Source organism: Siphateles boraxobius, unplaced genomic scaffold (assembly GCF_051911475.1).
Source record: "Siphateles boraxobius isolate OS27281-9 unplaced genomic scaffold, OSU_SipBor_1 2, whole genome shotgun sequence".
NCBI lineage: Eukaryota > Metazoa > Chordata > Actinopteri > Cypriniformes > Leuciscidae > Siphateles > Siphateles boraxobius.
Genome location: NW_027508810.1, coordinates 1,651,312 through 1,668,944, shown reverse-complemented (window position 1 = coordinate 1,668,944; position 17,633 = coordinate 1,651,312). Strand labels below are relative to the sequence as shown.

General features: G+C 37.7%; 1 protein-coding gene across 4 annotated transcripts in view; it reads right to left on the bottom strand.

Annotated features, from left to right (window-relative positions):
* Window positions 1-3,691: 3,691 nt before the first annotated feature.
* pls3 (plastin 3 (T isoform)) overlaps window positions 3,692-17,633 on the bottom strand; it is a 40,689-nt gene continuing 26,747 nt past the window's right edge. For all 4 annotated transcript variants that reach the window (XM_077235647.1, XM_077235648.1, XM_077235645.1 and 1 more), the window contains 9 exons: window positions 17,134-17,276; window positions 15,015-15,110; window positions 11,886-12,081; window positions 10,767-10,845; window positions 10,419-10,536; window positions 10,133-10,266; window positions 9,109-9,232; window positions 8,854-8,978; window positions 3,692-4,757 (listed from right to left, as the gene is read on the bottom strand). In XM_077235647.1, coding sequence (XP_077091762.1) covers window positions 4,625-4,757; window positions 8,854-8,978; window positions 9,109-9,232; window positions 10,133-10,266; window positions 10,419-10,536; window positions 10,767-10,845; window positions 11,886-12,081; window positions 15,015-15,110; window positions 17,134-17,276 — 1,148 coding nt within the window. In that variant the 3' untranslated portion in view covers window positions 3,692-4,624. The remainder of the gene's footprint in view (window positions 4,758-8,853; window positions 8,979-9,108; window positions 9,233-10,132; window positions 10,267-10,418; window positions 10,537-10,766; window positions 10,846-11,885; window positions 12,082-15,014; window positions 15,111-17,133; window positions 17,277-17,633) is intronic.

Here is a 17,633-nt window from a genome sequence, read left to right as displayed (position 1 = left end):
TCTTTGTAGCACACCAGGGTGACTATCAACAAGAAATTGTCTAGCTATGACTTCATGTTTCACAGGAGTTTAAATATGAGGAAACACAAAGGCCAAATTCCCTTAATAATCCATCACAATGAGTAAAACCAAAGAATATAGTTCTGATGTGCATCAAAAGATTATTAGGCATCACAAAATAGCTGTAAAATGTAAAATAGCCATTTCTTAAAATGGCTGTAAGAAAATAGCTATAGAATTGAAAATCCCCATTTTGACCTTCAGGGCAATAATTAAGAAGTTCAAATCAACTAAAGATGTTATGAATCTGCCAGGAAGAGGACGTGTATCTATTGCCTTAATGCATGGTGAGGAGGAGAGTTTGAGTGGCCAGAGACTCTTCAAGGATCAAAGATGGAGAATTGCAGAGATTAATTGACTCTTGGGGTCAGAATGCCAATAAAACAAAAACCAAACAACCCCTACATCACCACATGTTGTTTAGGAGGGTTTCAAGAAAAATCCTCCTCGCTCGTCACAAAACAAACTCCAGCATATTCAGTTGTCAGGCACGACTGGATCTTCAAAAGGGACTGGATTCTGTGGTCAGATGAAACAAAAGAAAAGGGCTTTTTGGCAGCAAACCCACCAGAGTGTTTGGTGCAAACAGGGATAACAAGTACCCCATGCCTACGGTTAAATATACTGCTGTATCTTTAATGTTGTGGGCCTATTTTTCTGCTGGAGGTCCTGGACTTCTTATTCAGATACATGGATTCTATCAAGTACCTACAGATAAAAAAATCAAAACCTTACGGTCTCTTCTAGAAATCTTATAATGGGTCGTGGTTGGATCTTCCATCAGGATAACAATGCAAAGCTTGTGAATTTGCACATGGTTTGTCTTAAAGCATATTAAAAACACTACATAGACATATATACAACATTAAAAGCTTGTTTTTCACCACAGGGGGAATTTAAGGAAATTAGCCAAAAGGGACCAGGGCAAGATAATAGACGATATACGCTACCACTCAAAAGTTTGAAATTATTACGATTTTTTAATGTTTTGAAAGTAGTATTTATACTACTGCATTTATACAGTAAAAACAGTAATATTGTGAAATATTATTAAAAATTAAAATAACAGATTTCTATGTAAATACATTTTAAAATGGAATTTATTACCATGATGCAAAGCTGAATTTTCAGCACTATTACTTCAGTCACATGATTCTTCTGAAATAATTGTATATGCTGATTTGCAATGGATCAAAGCATGGCCCAAGCCAAGCTCTAGTTCCAACGGCTGCGGACCTTGGTCCACCACGGACTTCACCAGCCAACACCATCCTGGCCACTGGATCCGTCTCATGGTGGACAGGACTGATAGGACTGTGGCGGATCCACCCTGACGTTGATGCATTGACTTTACTTTTCCTCGGTGCGCTCAGTAATGTCAGCCGCCATTTGGTGTGTCTGGGCCACACACACTTCCCTCGAGGCGGCGACATCCACCACGTTGAGGAGGCAGACTCTGAACTCTCTGTGCCCCTGTCGGCTCTGTTACAGTCACAGAGACCAACCCTGAATTCCCCATGCTTCTTGTCATGGCCATGGAGGCCATCTCTGAACCACTGGCTCCGTTATGGCCGCACATGAACTCTCTGTGCCCATATCAAGTCCACTAAAGCCATCCCTGAACTCTCTGGACTCTCTTTCTTCCCAGCCAACATGTGAATGTGGGACCCACATGGGTTATTTTAGGGCTAAATGGGTACCAAGTGGGCATGTGCCTAAAATGGGCATTTTATCTGGAGCCTATTTGGGTCAACCATGTTGTTCTCACATGGGCAAAGCCATGTGGGCTCCCTATGTGGGTACAAGTTGGGTGACTAATGGAAAATAAGTTTATGGGATCAAAATGGGGCCAAGTTGGGTTTAACGAATCGGTTTGACGTGGGCAAACACAATCAGTCCCATATAGGCAAACTACATGGTTACTGAAGTGCACAAGTAGGTAATCAGTATATGGTTTCAGAAGGGGGAAACACATGTGCAGCCTACCTTGTTCAACCATGTAGTTCTCACTTGGGTTAACCCATAAATGGGAAATAGGTGTATGGGCTCAAAAAGGGCAACACAAATTTTCTGCTGGCTGGTCTCCAGCTCTACCCTGGCTCCCCGCTCTACCTTGGTTTGGAGGCCCACCTCCACCACCTCACGGGCCTGATCCTAACCTCATTCTTGACATCCCTTCACTTTCCACTTTTGAGACTATATGTACATTTTGAAGCTAGAATGTTAGTATAGTAATTTTCAAAATAAAACCCAGACCTAACAGTCCTCTAACCCCTTCAGAGACCCTGTGTCCATTGGAATGGACATCACATGGTTTTTTGGTTTAAACCAATCCACTTTTATGTTTTGTATTATAATGTTCAAGTTTTATTAAGATTAATGTTTTTTTAATTCATATTATTAATGTCATTTAGTTTTTCATTGGTTTAAGAGAGAACGAGAGAGTATAGGGGATTATGTTGATAAGAAGGAATCCTTGTCATCATAATGGGATTATTATGAATCAGGAAAAACTTTCACACTGATAAAATCAAAATGCCCCTTTACCTCAGAGACCTTTGGCCCTATTGGATTCCTATGAAGGAAAAGTATGTTTTACAAAAGTAAAAGTCTTAACTTTTGGCCATTCTTTCTAGTAATGAGTAACTTAGCAATACAATGCAACATTTGGGTTCTGAAAGTAAAAAAAAACTCCATTCATTTTAATGATTACTTATAAACCTTTACAGCCCTATACGGTGAGCTACGAAGTTGTTAATCGGTGGAATTTGCTTCTGTTGAAGCATTTTGCCTGCACTATTTCAACTTTATTTTTAAAATAATCAGGTTTAACATCAGAATTATAGTATAGTAAATATATTCAAATATATACATACAAATATATACATATACATATAGTAAAAACTATATTCTCCATGATTTTGTAAAGAAAATTCCACCAATCAAGAGAGTTGCCACAATCGAAATGAGCCCAAATAGATACTTAGCCCCGTCCACTCATGAAGCACTGCGAATGACATAATCGAGTCAATTTCCCTCTCAAAATACTTAAATATTTATACAGTATGTGCATATTTTGCAATAAATTTAAAATGTATCGCTTTTATTTAGTCTATATAATCAACATTTTTAAGTGAGTAGTTTTATATCTCTCCATCATTTTTAACTCAATTCTGTTGTTCGCAATGCTTCATGGGATTGTAGCTCTTTCCCTCACTAAAGCCGTTAAACGCACAGTCTTGTACCTTTGTATTTTTGTCTGATTTTTTAATACTTTCTTGCTTCAAATAAAAGTTTGTAATGTTATGCTTCTTCTCGTAGTTGTTTGTTTTGTTCATGACCTGTAACACTTTAATGAAGACTTTTTAAAAATTCCTATATAAAGGAATGGAAAAATAAGGCGGGCTGTTGCATTCTATCATAAAGAATTGTAAAATGTTTAATTTTACATCATAGCTTTACTGTTTTAATAGGCTAAACTGTCAAACAAATAAAGCAATTTTCAATGTGACGTGTCACTGTTTGACTCCTGCGTGTTCACAAGCTTCACATCAACATCGCAACACTACTTCATCTAGAGCACAAATCACTGTTTATGTGAAAAAGAAAAGGAATGAATACAGAAGAGTAATGCTATGCACAGTTGCATTTTCTGCTTTATTTTAATGATGTTTTTCAGTTACAGACATTTGGTGTCAGCTGCTTCGGTTCACAGATAACAATGACCAGACACTTCCAGTTTCATTCCCGGAAACAGTCACTCACCATCAACCGACGGTAACAGGTTTGACACTGACCACATGTGGTCTGCGTCAGCGCTTACTTGTCATCTTTGTATTGAACGTTCAGCATGGATTGGTTAATGCTTAAAGTTTTAAAGACATTTTCTGAGGAGTGTATTGTTTTAAATAAAAAATATAGATAGATCATGCATAGTTCATTCTGTTTGGATGTGTCTTGAATGTAAAAAGCAGTTTTGAGTATACATACACATAAGACAAATAGTACACAACTATGGAATGCGTTAAAGTGTCTCACTGGAAAGTTTCTGGCAAATTCCGTAACATGTATAAAACATAAGGAAAATAAGCGGTCCAATTCAATGGTTCAAACACAATCATGCTCTGCATAGAGGCAATACTGCATCTAGTAAGGCCAGTCGTGACTCTAAACGTCCAAAGCTGTCCAATTGAGACCTACAGCTAGCACTCGTACATTCTTCCTTTATCGATTATGTAAATAGAGTATTGCAAAGCAGAGTCCGACATGGTTTAGATCCAATGCTTTAGTCATCTTGCATTTTATTGACAATAAAATTTGGTATTAATTTGTCCCTTTCGCAGATGGAATCGTAATTGTTTTGGTTAAAAAGAACTGACCCTCCCTTTCCATTAACTTCAAGCCTATTTCAACTTTGTAGTCTTGCCAAACTTAAGCATGATTCTTTAACATCTGTTGCCATTTCTATTGTGGTTGTAATAAATTTACTGAACCAGAAGCCTTTCAACCAGCAAAATGGCTTTTGGGTAGGACATCAGCGCTTGATTGTCCGCAGGGTCCCGCGTTACGCCCTCTTCATCCCTCGGCCCATTAGACACGCAAACACGGTCATGACCATCTTGGGTTTGACCTCCACTAGATCATCAGGCAGAGCGTAGACACGAGCCCCAATCTTCCTGGCCATTGACACAGCAAACCTGCAAGAAACACACACAGAACCTCACTATACTGGGAAACATGACATGCACCTAAAGACTTCTTAATGGGTGTGTCATTTATAACATCCCTAATTAATAGCTCTCACAGCATATATATATATATATATATATATATATATATATATATATATATATATATATATATACTTTTCTTCATACATTTACACCCATATTCGAGTGCCTTTTCATATATTAATCGCTTTTTTATTGCCAATGTGTAAACAGCTTGTAACCAAACTTTTAAAAAAATACATTCCCTGACTTCCTAGGTTGTCTATAAAATCCTGTAGACTGATTTTTAAGTGAAGGACTCAGGCGGTTTTGCAGGTAAAATGAAAAGCATGTGATGTTTACGCGCTCCTGAGAACTTCTCTTCCGTTCACATGAAACGAATGCTTATACAATGTTCAGGATAATGCTGAAAGAGCCATTCTGTAGTCAAGTCAAGTCAAGTCATCCTCATTTATATAGCGCTTTTAACAATACTACTTTGTACTTTGTACAGTACTACTGTACAGTAATTTCAATGTGCCATGGAAAGAAAAGGGATTCATTCAAACTATAGTCTTACATAGTCAGATCTATATAGTCTATAGTCTCAAATATACTTTATAATCAAACTATTATAAAACTATTACTAATGTTAATGACCTCATCTGTTCTCATGACGTTTATGAATCTCAGAGCTGTAGAAAACACATCCACATCTCTACGATCACTGTCATGCATGTTGTGTTTATTTTGTTATTGAGAGGAAAGCGCTCAGCATATATTTACATATTCATCTAAACGTCGCTCTCTGCATCGTGGACAGTGTCAGGATGTGCGTCAACAGTATTCTGATGCAAAGGTAGGGCTGGGCGGTATGACGGCATATATTGTTACCGGGGCTTGAAATGTCAACCGTGACAGATTTATTTATTCCGTATATACCGCGACATGTAAATAAGTGGGCGTGGTTAACTCACGTGCATCGTGTGTGAGACCGAGACACTGAGATTTGTCAAAGAAACATGGAGAAAGCAGATCAACAGGATCCACAAAGGAATTACGTTTTCGAAAGGGTTGTTAATGTAATATTTTCAGGAAAAAAGGCGCAGCAGTCAACTAGAGCAGTGCAGCACCCTTAGGCAACAGTTTAGAGGAGTGCATGTTCGCAACGGGGAAAGCATGTAGCTTACTTGACAACAACAGTTCATATATCATTATCGTAATGAATAGAAATAACCTTAAATAATGTATGGTCATCTTTCCATCTCGTATGAATAGTTACTTTTAAACACAAAAATCGCATTCAGCATGACACGCAAGCGGTTGCCGTGGTAATGAACAACCTTGCTTGTTAAAGCGAATGTATAATCCTGTATCTGAGGCAAAATTACTAAATATGCAGCGCGAGTTATATATTTCTAACTCCAAACAATTGGCCACTGAACCAGCTGATAAAATCTTCCTTTGATTCGATATGTGATTACAACTTGACACTCAAATTAACCGATCGCATTTTATGATGCAAAAGGTGCGCATGCACACACACTGAGGGGGAGCGCGGTGTGTCAGTGTTCACCGGGCTATGGTAAAATAATGACGCAGTTACAAGGTGTGTATAATTAAAACTATTTAGTCAACACTAACAGTCTCTGCTGATCAGTTTTCATGCTCCTTCTAGTAACTTCTGAACTTGATGAATTTGACACTTGTGAACTTCTCTTGTTTAACGCTCCAGGTGATGGGTTGCCAGATATCACAAAAAGAGCAAAACAAGCCCCTTAAAAACGCAGTATAATAAGCAGACATGGCAAAAATGTACCAGGGAACACATTTAAACATAACTAGTATTACTAATATCCTACAAAATTAAAAGTAACTAATTTATTATAAATAGAATAATTCAATATAAAATATTGAAATTCATTTATAAACTGATTGATGAAGTAAAGCAATAACATGAGATTGAAAAATTATTCAGCAACACTTTATTTAAAGTTTAATTGCACCTATGAGTTGTATTTAATATCAATCAGTTGGGGGACGTTCAGCTAAATGTTGATGAGTGTGTTTTGTTTACTATATTTAGCTATCAAAATAGTTTAGCATAGAAATTATTTACCAAATAAAAGATCAAACAAGGGGAAGTACTTTTAATTTCTAAAGTATTTGGGTTTATCTATTATACAAAGCCATTTTTGTCGATTTTTCGAGAAAGGCTACATATATAAATAACTATCATGAAATATATCGTTACCGTGAAATAAAATTAGTCATACCGTGAAAGAGAATTTTGGTCATACCGCCCACCCCTATGCAAAGGTATTTCTAACTTCTTTCGACTTCTAAGCAAAGAATGGAAAATAACTTGAGTATATCGGGTCTTACTCAAGATATAAGGTACAAGGGGTGTGCATGAGTGTGAGCAATAAGTGCTGCAGTTCACTTAACGGCCACCGGTGTCGCTAATAACAAGGGTTTCTGGGTTTCAACTCTACATAATGCCCCTTTAATGTATTTTATAAACACTTTTTTGTTATACTGGTTGAAACTCTCTTCACATCTTAATAACAATCAATGATAGAAGTGATATTAAAAATGTACATATATCTTCTGTGGAAGTCTCAGGACCTAAAATTGTTCGTCCAATAATTGCATTAGGTCCGAATGCAATGATAGCATGTCTTCCATGCCTATCAACAAATGTATTTCCATACCACCGCACAGACATCACACGTCATCAGCACTTTCTGATGTCTTTATGCATGCCGAGTGCCATAAACAAACAGCAGCCGCCTTTTAAAGTTCCAACTGAACCAAAAAAATAAGCGTTCACGGTAGGGCTGACTTCTAATAGTCGAGGATTCGACGATTCGATTCGGAGAGGTCTGATTCGACTATGAAGCTCATAGTCGAATAGTAGGGAAGTGTTATGTAACCAATAGGGGTGTGACGGTTATTATATAACGTGAGACCGACGGTTATAGTTGATCGCCGTCATTAGAACTCTATAACCGCCAAAACCGTGCTATTAAAATATTTTTTACAAAAATTTTTTATCAGAGAATGTTTAAATACTAATATCATCTTACGAGGCAAACGGAGGCGGAGTTAGTGTTGCTTCGGAGGCGGAGTGCTGGAGATGATTCGGGAGAGGTCTGTGCACCTTTACCGATCAGAGCGCGTGCTGACACGGAGTAAAGCCTTGTTTATACCAGACGCGTCCGCACAAGAGCGAAGGTGCGCGCGGCAAAAACTGTTGGGTGCGCAAGACCGGCAAGACCCCATTTCGCTTGGCTGTGTGCACGGCTTTTTTTGTAACAGCGCGCGCGGCGCCGCATCCGAGGATGAACGACTTCAAGCCGAATCTGCTCAAGCATGTACGTCTCACCGCACCGGCACGCAGTTTGCGCGTTCATTGCAAAGTTTTTTTGTTAAGGTTTTGTTTACTGTGTGTGATTTATTTAAAACAAAGCACGTTCATTGCAACGTTTTTTTTTGTTGTTTTTTTGTTAAGGATTCATTTAATGGAAAGCACATTCACTCTTGCTGTTCATTTTAAATAAACGTAGAGCGAGTTGTCCTCTAACAGACGAACAGTTATTCAACCGAACGTCTACTACCTAAAAAAAAAATAAAAAAAATAAAAAGGTTCGACTATCAGTCGACTACAGCAAAATCTAACGAATCAGATTCGACTATGAAAATCCTTAGTCGAAAACAGCCCTAGTTCACGGTCTTAATTACTGTAATTATGAGATGGCAACATGTGACATTCTTAGTTGGAGCTGTTCAGGTTCTTGGACTTGAAAATAATATGAAATTAATCTGCAGTAGTCATGTGGTAGAAGTTGTTTACTTTAGTTATTATTGTAATTTAAGTGCTTGAATCATGAGGTAATTTAACACCATCTCTTGTGTGTGTTCATGTGTTTTGAAGGAGGCGTGGCTTTGGAGATGCTCTGAAGGGTGAGTGGGATCTTATGCTTTCAAAACTAGCTTACTATTACTAGCTTCACTGAAATTGCCTACCCTACCTTTAATGCTTGATGCATGTTATCTAATGAACACTCTTTTGAAATCTTACTTTGCATTGTCCAGTTTGTCTTCGTCGCTAAGACTTCCTCTCTTCACGAGGTCGTAGTTGACGCAGCCGGGCTGGATGGCATCAATCAGGTCCAGGACGGCCAGACTGGAGCTGATCTCTTTATCCTGTAGTTCAGAACACAACACTTACTTCTGATATTCAACACACACGTGTAGGAACATGAATACTGGCTGCTGCATGAAGCATACAGTATACATATATGCATGTTAGTTGGATAAATGAAGGGTTGTGCACCTTGAAACTCGATATTTTAGTTGATTTTCCTGCCTGCGACAAAGTCTTGTTAACCCAGTTGACGATGATTTCATCGTTGACCTTCTGCCCGTCGCCCAGGTTCTCTAGTACATTCAGAGTGTATCTGGAAGAAAACAGCAAACACTCATCAACATGACATTTCCTCCAAACTACTTAAGCTTTATACACATACACATGCTCTAATAAGAAAAGAAAAGAAAAGAAATACAATCTTTGTTCATGGAATTTTAGGTATTTATTGTAAAATTTGTTTTTAAATATTAATGATGGTGTGTTTGTTTTTAAATCAAATGTGAATTTAAGTTTTAAAATAAGGTTAAATTTGTTTTCATTAGTTAATACATTAGGCATCAAGACCTTATAGTTTAAAAAAAGTCACATTTATTGATCAAGGTTATTGTCCATTTATTAATATGCTATTGTTCAGTCTCATACTGATGGAAAGGTTTTTTTAATTATATTTTTGAAAGAAGACTTCTGCTCACCAAGGCTACATTTATTTGATCAAAAATACAGCAAACAGTAATATTGTGAAATATTATTACAATTAAATTACTGTTTTCTATGTGAATATATTTTCAAAAGTATTTTTTTTTCTGTGATCAAATTACTCTACTCTTCAGTGTCACATGATCCTTCGGAAATCATTCTAATATGATGATTTGATGCACAAAAAACATTCATTATTATTATCAATGTTGAAAACAGTTGTGCTGCTTCATAATTCTGTGGAAACCATTATACTTTTTTTAGGATTCTTTGATGAATAGAAAGTTCAAAAGAACAGCATTCATTAGAAATAGAATATTTCGTAACACCACTTTTGATCCATTTAATACTTCCTTGCTGATGTTTACAACATTTATTAATCATTACATATAGATATCCACAATGCAAGATTTACTATACTGTACATGTTTAACTACAGTGTACTTTCTATTTGTTTAGTAATAACACTGTGAACGTTTATTTTTTTTATAGGACACGTCTGTTAACGTTTTACCTCCTCATGAGCTGCCAGACCAGGGCGAGAGTGAGAGTCGGGTTCCCATCATTCAAGTCCTGTCCCCCGATGCCCACCAGTGAGAAATTGGCTTTGGTCTTCCCCAGTTCCACAGCGTAGTTACAGTTCTCCAGCTAAACACACACACACACACACACACAGATGTAAAGACTGAAACAGCACTTTATCCAGTCATAAAACTGTCACTCATTATGCAGGTTTGGATTGGCTGACTTCCTCAGAGGGAGGGGTTTTGGAGAAAAGGTAATGCGTGTAGAATTAATACCTTCTTCATGTTGGCTCCTAGTTTGGGATAAGGAGGCTTGTTGACTTTGTTGTTCCAGTCGACAGGAACCTTGATCTTCTCATAGAGTTGCAGGATGACCAGGGCATCTTGAAGGTCACTGAGAAGGTATGAAAAAGATCCAAACTGATTCAAATGTAACACTCAAGTGTAACATTATATAAACGATATAAATAAGACGTCACTCATGTGATTGAGTCGATCACTGATGCCATAAAGTCTTGAGAATTAAGTGAAATTCACATCCAATACATGAGAAAAATCGAATTTGATTTCACTATCAACTTGATTGGGTTTTCATGAAACAGATTAAGAGAGTGTGTGATTTACCCGTATAAGTGATTGACATGAGGGTTGACGCCCAGAGAATTCATCCAGTTTCTGAAAGTCCTCTCCTCTCTGGTCTCTCCTACACAAACCAAGCAAAAGCAGGAATTAATCACAGCTCACTAACACAAGAATTACAAACTGCATTTTTAGTCCACAGAGAACATTTCAGCAACACTTTATAATAAGGTTAATCAACCAAATCAGTTAATGTATAAAGTTAGTTAATAAAAATACAACTGATTATTGTTAATTCGTGTCAGGTCATGTCTATTAAATAATATTAACAGATAACACTTTTGATTTTAATAATGTGTTCTTTAGTCATAAACTAAATTAATATTAACAGAGATTATAAATGCTTTATAAGGGTTTTTCATTGTTAATTCATGTTAATTAATTATTGTGGTTAACTAATGTTAACAAATTGAATCTTATTTTAAAGTGTTACCAATATTTCTTGACGACCATAAGTGCATGCATGAAGTTAATAATAAGAAGCAAATATCATTAATAATCTGTTTATAAATAACCATACATTCAAATTGTATGGACCACATAAGTTACGTGTGATGATTTTATAATCCTGTGGCCTGGTTTCACAGACAGGAATTAGATTAAGTTTAATTAGGGCATTTAAGTATCTTTTATAAAAATGCCTTAGAAAAACACATTACTGCTGTGCATCTTGAGACAAAACAATGGCACTGATATATATTTTAAGATATGTCAGTGCAAGTTGCTTTCAGTTAAAACAGCTCAAACATGCATTTTAGTCTGGGACTAGTTTAAACCTTGTTTGTGATACTGGGGGTTAATCTATAAACTGAGGATTAGGTCTGACAGCGGATGTTTTCCACCACAAGAGGGCACAGTCTTCATCAAAAGGGCGTAAACTGTTCCAGCCTCAGGAAATGAGCCAAACAGTCCCTCCCTTTGAATCTGTGGTTGACGTGCTTCACCAGTTTCCACAAAAAAAATCCTGAATGTCCCATTTGTGTATTTTTAGAAGCAAGTGTTTGGAGGCAGTGTAAGCCATTTTCATGAGTCATTACGTGGCGCGTGTATTTAGTGAATGCTAAAATGGTTTTAGGAGACAGGAAAGAGTAACAGATTCCCCACCCTCCAGAAGGCCCCAGTTGATGTCTTGATTCTCGGGTTTGGTCAGCGCTGGGTACTTGTTGAAGAGATTGGCCACGAAGGCCAAGTTGAGTTTAGGGTTGCCAGACACGACGTCAGTAGACGTGACGAACTGTCTGCAGCCCAGCCTGTCTGCCTGCTGCAACATACACTCGGCTCTCTTCAGGTCATCTTTCTCCTGCGGGACACACAACAGTTTAAACGCAATTCAGCGCATGTTTCCCTCTCTGCTTTAGTGGGACAGATTTACTTAAGCCTCAGATGCAAAATATCCTCCTCTTCTGTTTCATGGGTCAGTGAGAAAATAATACACAAATCAAACATAAAACAGGATTAAAGGGTTAGTTCTCTACGGCCGAAACTTGACTCGCGCACGGCTGTTACAGGGAGTGGTTATAGTTTATAAAGTTATAAATATGGATATTTTTCTTACAAAAACGCATGGTTTCACTTCAGAAGGCCTTTATTGGAGCCTGGAGCCTTATGGATCTCTTTTATGATTGAGGCGCTTTTTTGGGCTTCAAATTTTAAGGTACCATTCTCAGGTTCCATAAGGTTAACATTATTCATTATTGATAACAAAAATAATAACAATTATTAATAATTGAGAGCCAATAATAATTGATACATTATCACAAATAATAACTAATCAAATCGTCATATTAGAGTGATTTCTGAAGGATCATGTGACAATGAAGACTGGAGTAATGATGCTGAAAATTCAGCTTTGATCACAGGAATAAATTGCAGTTTGCTATAGATATTTCAAATTGAAATAATATTTCACAATATTACTTACTGTATTTTTGATCAAATAAATGCAGCCTTGGCAAATATACGAGACGTCCTTCAAAAGCAAATCTCACTGACTCCAAAATACATTTCAACATATACACTGAATGAAAAAGATCACTTTTTTTAAGCTATCTTGCCCAGTCTTTCTTATAAAGGAACTGCATACGTCACCAGAACAGACCTTGATGCAGTTCACTGGGGCTTGGGAAAGAGTGTCAGACACTGAAAGGAAACATTATTTATTATCTGAGACTCAAAGGCAGCAGAAAGCTGAAACACTGGCTGATGTTGATGGTGAAACGACCCTGAGCGTGTCCCAGCCACAGCCGTCTCATTCAGCACACAGTCAATAACAGTGCGTGGGGTTAAACACACTGGCTGTTTACAAGTTGCTGGGAAATGGCCAACATTGTTACTGTCTTAAACCAAAGCAGTGAATGACTTAAAGCATGGCATGCTGGGGGAGGATCTGGCATCTGCGGTGGCTGCTCATGTTGTGACTTCCACGGCAAACTGGAACACAATGTTCAATAAACACAGGCTTTTTGATGATTTTCCTACTGGAAGTATCGTAAAAAACACTCTGAAAACACATCCTGCTCAGAATTTGCAGGTTTTCATTTTGGCAATGATTATAAGAATCAATCCCAGGTTTGGATAAACTTTCACCCTCCTGTGCCAAGTTTAGACCCCAGAGAAACTAGTGTTTGAACTGCTGATACTTGATAACTGCGCTTCATACACCAGGAAGATACCGGTCAAATCCATAGACTGTAAAAAAAGATGCATGACGCCCCCTCGTTCTCTTCCATTGGCGAGAAGTGAAGCCGCCATTGTCCCGATATGGCGCTGACATCTTGGGACTTGAGTCTGTGCAGTTGCGATTTCGGGACCAGACATGCGCAGTAGTGAGCAGGACGTAAAGCCGCGAAATCAACGTCCTGCTCTGGTCCCGCCCTCACTCTGGCTGAATCAATTGTAAGCACGCGCCTCTGCTGCAGAACAAACCATTATGTCGGTGTGAAATAATTAATTATAGAAATTTAGATATTAAATTTAAAGCTCCAATCTCCTCAGTCCTCCAAAGATCCCGAAAAAAAGTCTGTTGTTGCTTCAGTGACTAGTTTGCTCAGAGAACCTGTTAATCACAGCTGTCAATCATGTACGCCACAGCACCGTTTTTATAGCATCAAATAACTAACTAAAAACAAACTTATTTTAAAAACAAACACTTGAAATTACATCAGCGTGATGAAAACTACAGTAAATGACAGAAACTATCTTTGGAAAAAAGATATGTGAAGTGTAATTTAATTGTTTAGTTGGTCTCACATCCCATTGACTAACACGGGGAGGCGGGGTTTATGAGCTATACTAGGACCGGTCACCGGGGGGCGATCGAGACTCTTTGGCTTCACTTTTCAGGGCCTGTGCGGCACACTTGGTCAAATCTGAGAGGAACTGCTTCTGTCCTCCTGACTTACAATGAGTTGCTCTAGTGAATGAAGCTTTGATATTTTTATATAAGACACGCTCTTCTACTGAGAGCTGTACGATACCGGATGCATCAGAAGAGCGATTCAATAACTACTTACTGTACGTTCACACCGCCGCCGGCGAGAGCGGCAAAATTCGCTCTAGCCGCTCTGCCAGCGACGCCGGTGAAAGATTCGTGGACGCTCTGATGCTCTGACGTAGATCGAACGCGTGGTCTTTTTTACAACTGTATGTAAAGGGGCCACAAAGCAAACAAGCATGTCGATCGTTATTTTTGCAGAAAATTGATCGATTGAAAAAAATTAATTATAGTGACATGTTGGCTAATGAAATAAACAAATTAAAAGCCATTTGTGTGGTGTGGCTTTTGTGTTCATGGTTAAGTGCTATTATAATTTGCATTCCCGCTGAAAAACAAGCGTTCTAGCCCGAAAATATTGCCTATAAATAGTGTTGCGCGCCTTCTTATCAAATTCAAATGATCAACCTCCTCAATTTTGCTTGGGAACTAATGTGGTCGGAACCAAAGTTTACAGGCCTGCGTTCTCTGGACTCCTCTCAAACGGAGCACTTCTATATTCCGATTGGTTGCCGCCGAACCGTGTCATTGCTTATTACCATAAAGTTGACCTGACTTCAACTCTCACCGTCCAAGACGCGCCGCTCTCGCTGGAGCTCGCCGCCGGCTCTCATTGAAAATGAATGACTTCCGGCCACTTTGACGCTCTCGCCGGCGGCGGTGTGAACGCACAGTTATGGTTCTGTCTTCTATTTACTGGTTTATAATACAGAAATGCTTAATGGTAGATGTGAACTCACGCTGAAGCCTGACATGTCAATGTCAATGTGTTTCTCGCCCTCCTTCTGTCCTTTAGGTGCGATCTGGTTGAGCAGGTGGAAATAAGCCCTCGAGTCCTGCAGATTCAAGAGTGAGAACAGAACAATCTTTCAGTGAAACATTTAGCGTAGTAATGCTGCCTTCAAGTCACGTCAGCAAGACTGTATTTATGAGTTTAGAGTATATGAACATAAAAATCGCGTCATTACTAGAGACAGATTCTCAGACTCTCTGGAGTTATTTTTGAATTAAAAGCCGACATAAATTAATTGATTATCAGGAACTTAAAAAAAACTCTCTCTACAGAGTACTGGAGGGATTTACTCTGAGCCCAGACGTTCTGAGCTGAGCCTGACTTATGAAAAAATATTCTGAAAAATATATTTTTAAATAGTAATAATAAGTCTTAGTAAGATGATATTTAAATGCTTAGTTTTATGATCAAAGCTCTGTAGTTTTAAAACATATAATGCAATGCAATACAATGATGATTGAGAAATGAACAAATACAACTTCCTCAAAAGCCTGATGATCATATTTGAAATTTAAGATGTTTCTAAAAAAAATTCTATTTCAATACATTTTTGAGTACAGTTGTTGAAGAATAATTAAAAAAGCCTGTGAATACTATGAGGCAACAGACTTGTGCAACTACAATACAATAATGCTCCAAAGCATCAATTTTATTCTGTCCAAAAATCACAAAATCTGAAGGAAAAGGACTTGAAGGCATCAAAAGATAATTACACTTTGAATTATATTTTCGTAAGACACAATCAAGAGAAAAGAGTGAAAATATGAGAAACAGACAATCATGCGTGAATTCCTGAGAACATGACTGTGGAGGATGTAAATGAATGAACTTGTAAACAAAACAACAAAATAGACATAACTGATCTCACAGTACAGTTAGGAAAGTACCTTTACACACTTTGAAAAATCGGTTAACTGCAGCACAGAGGAAGATAGAGAGAGATGTTAGTTAAATCATTCACTTCGTTTTTCATCTTTATCTTCATCGCCAAATTACTATTTCACGAAAATAAATGACATATCACGATTCAAGAGGGCAAGCACCTAACAGCTTGGGTCACGCATTTCTTTCATTAGACACTAAATGATCCTCACATGTTTTACACATTTTTTCTCGTTTTTTGTGGTTTGCCATCCAGAGCATTTGGAAGTCAAAGTAACTGCACTCTCGTTCTGGCGAAATGCCTTTATGGAACAGAAAATGGAGCTAGCTGTTATGTAAATTCAAATTTGGATAAATTTGGCAACATGATTTTTTATTTCATCATTAAATTTAAAGCTAAAGTAAAGCTGTATCTTGGACATCTACCCATAAGTTCTTCAAGAGATTTAAAATATTCAAAACATCTACGCAAAATTTTCCATTTCACCCACGCTGGGTTTCATGTTATTCAAATGATAATTGTAGGTACATGTCATTTATTGTTAGTGTAAAGTACAATATGTATCATTTAAATTCAACTGCATATAATAAAAAGCTATAATTACATGTTCATATTTCCGAGTGTTTCTTAGTGATAGAGTTTCTTAAAGAGACATAATGCTAGGGTGTTAATATGCAGATGTTATGAAGTCAAAAGAGCCCGATCCCAAGTCCCAATAATATCTATGTATAGCTCAGAATTTGCATAGAAGAGTAATGACATGCCTATATTCTATATAAGCCACAATTCAGGCATCATAATTAATAACCACTCTGTTGCACATTAGCACATTATCCTAGCAAAATAAACTTTATCTGTGACTGTTTATCCTCTGTTACACTGACTAGCTATTTCAATAAGGAGGAAATTTGTTATCAGTTTTATATCATCTTGATAGAGAATACAAGCCCTGATATTATAGTGGTCATGCATTAAAACTATGCATTTAAACCATTACCATCTCAGATGGATCTCAGAGAAGCTTACATATTTTACAACTAAATTAATATAAAAAATAGACAGGACTACAACCACAATTCTCATGCTCAATATCCTCATGAAAACAGCATGGAAAGAGATCTGATACTTCATCAGCACACAGACACACAAGCAGAGTATAGTAAAAGGACACATTAAGGCTGACCTTAATATCATGGCTGAAGTTGTTGATCTTGCTCCAGCCAGCATTTTCCAGGTGGAAGTTGGCCCAGCGGAGCAACAGTTCCTCTGGAGACAGTTTCATCAGATCCTCAAGTGTCTCTCCATCCCTCAACAGTGCTGCAAGAGCTGAAAATAGAACACAATGACATTAAATCACACCGTTTTAACCTACATTTTGAATCAGAGAATGATGTGGAACAGCTGATTTTAATGGCTATTTCCTGTGCCACACTGACACATAAGCATCTTCTGACCACTGATAATTTAAGGCAGACAGGTCCAGTTGTGCTTTTAAAAAGCCAGTTCACTTAATTTCAAACTGACCAGGCTCTTTCCACGACCTCATAGTACACCATAACTCATTTTCGGTGTCAAATACTAGATTTCTCTAGTTCAGGGATGGGCAACTCCTGTCCTGGAGGTTCACTGTACTGCAGCGTTTAATTCAAATCTGCCTGTAATTTTCAAGCAATCCTGAAGATG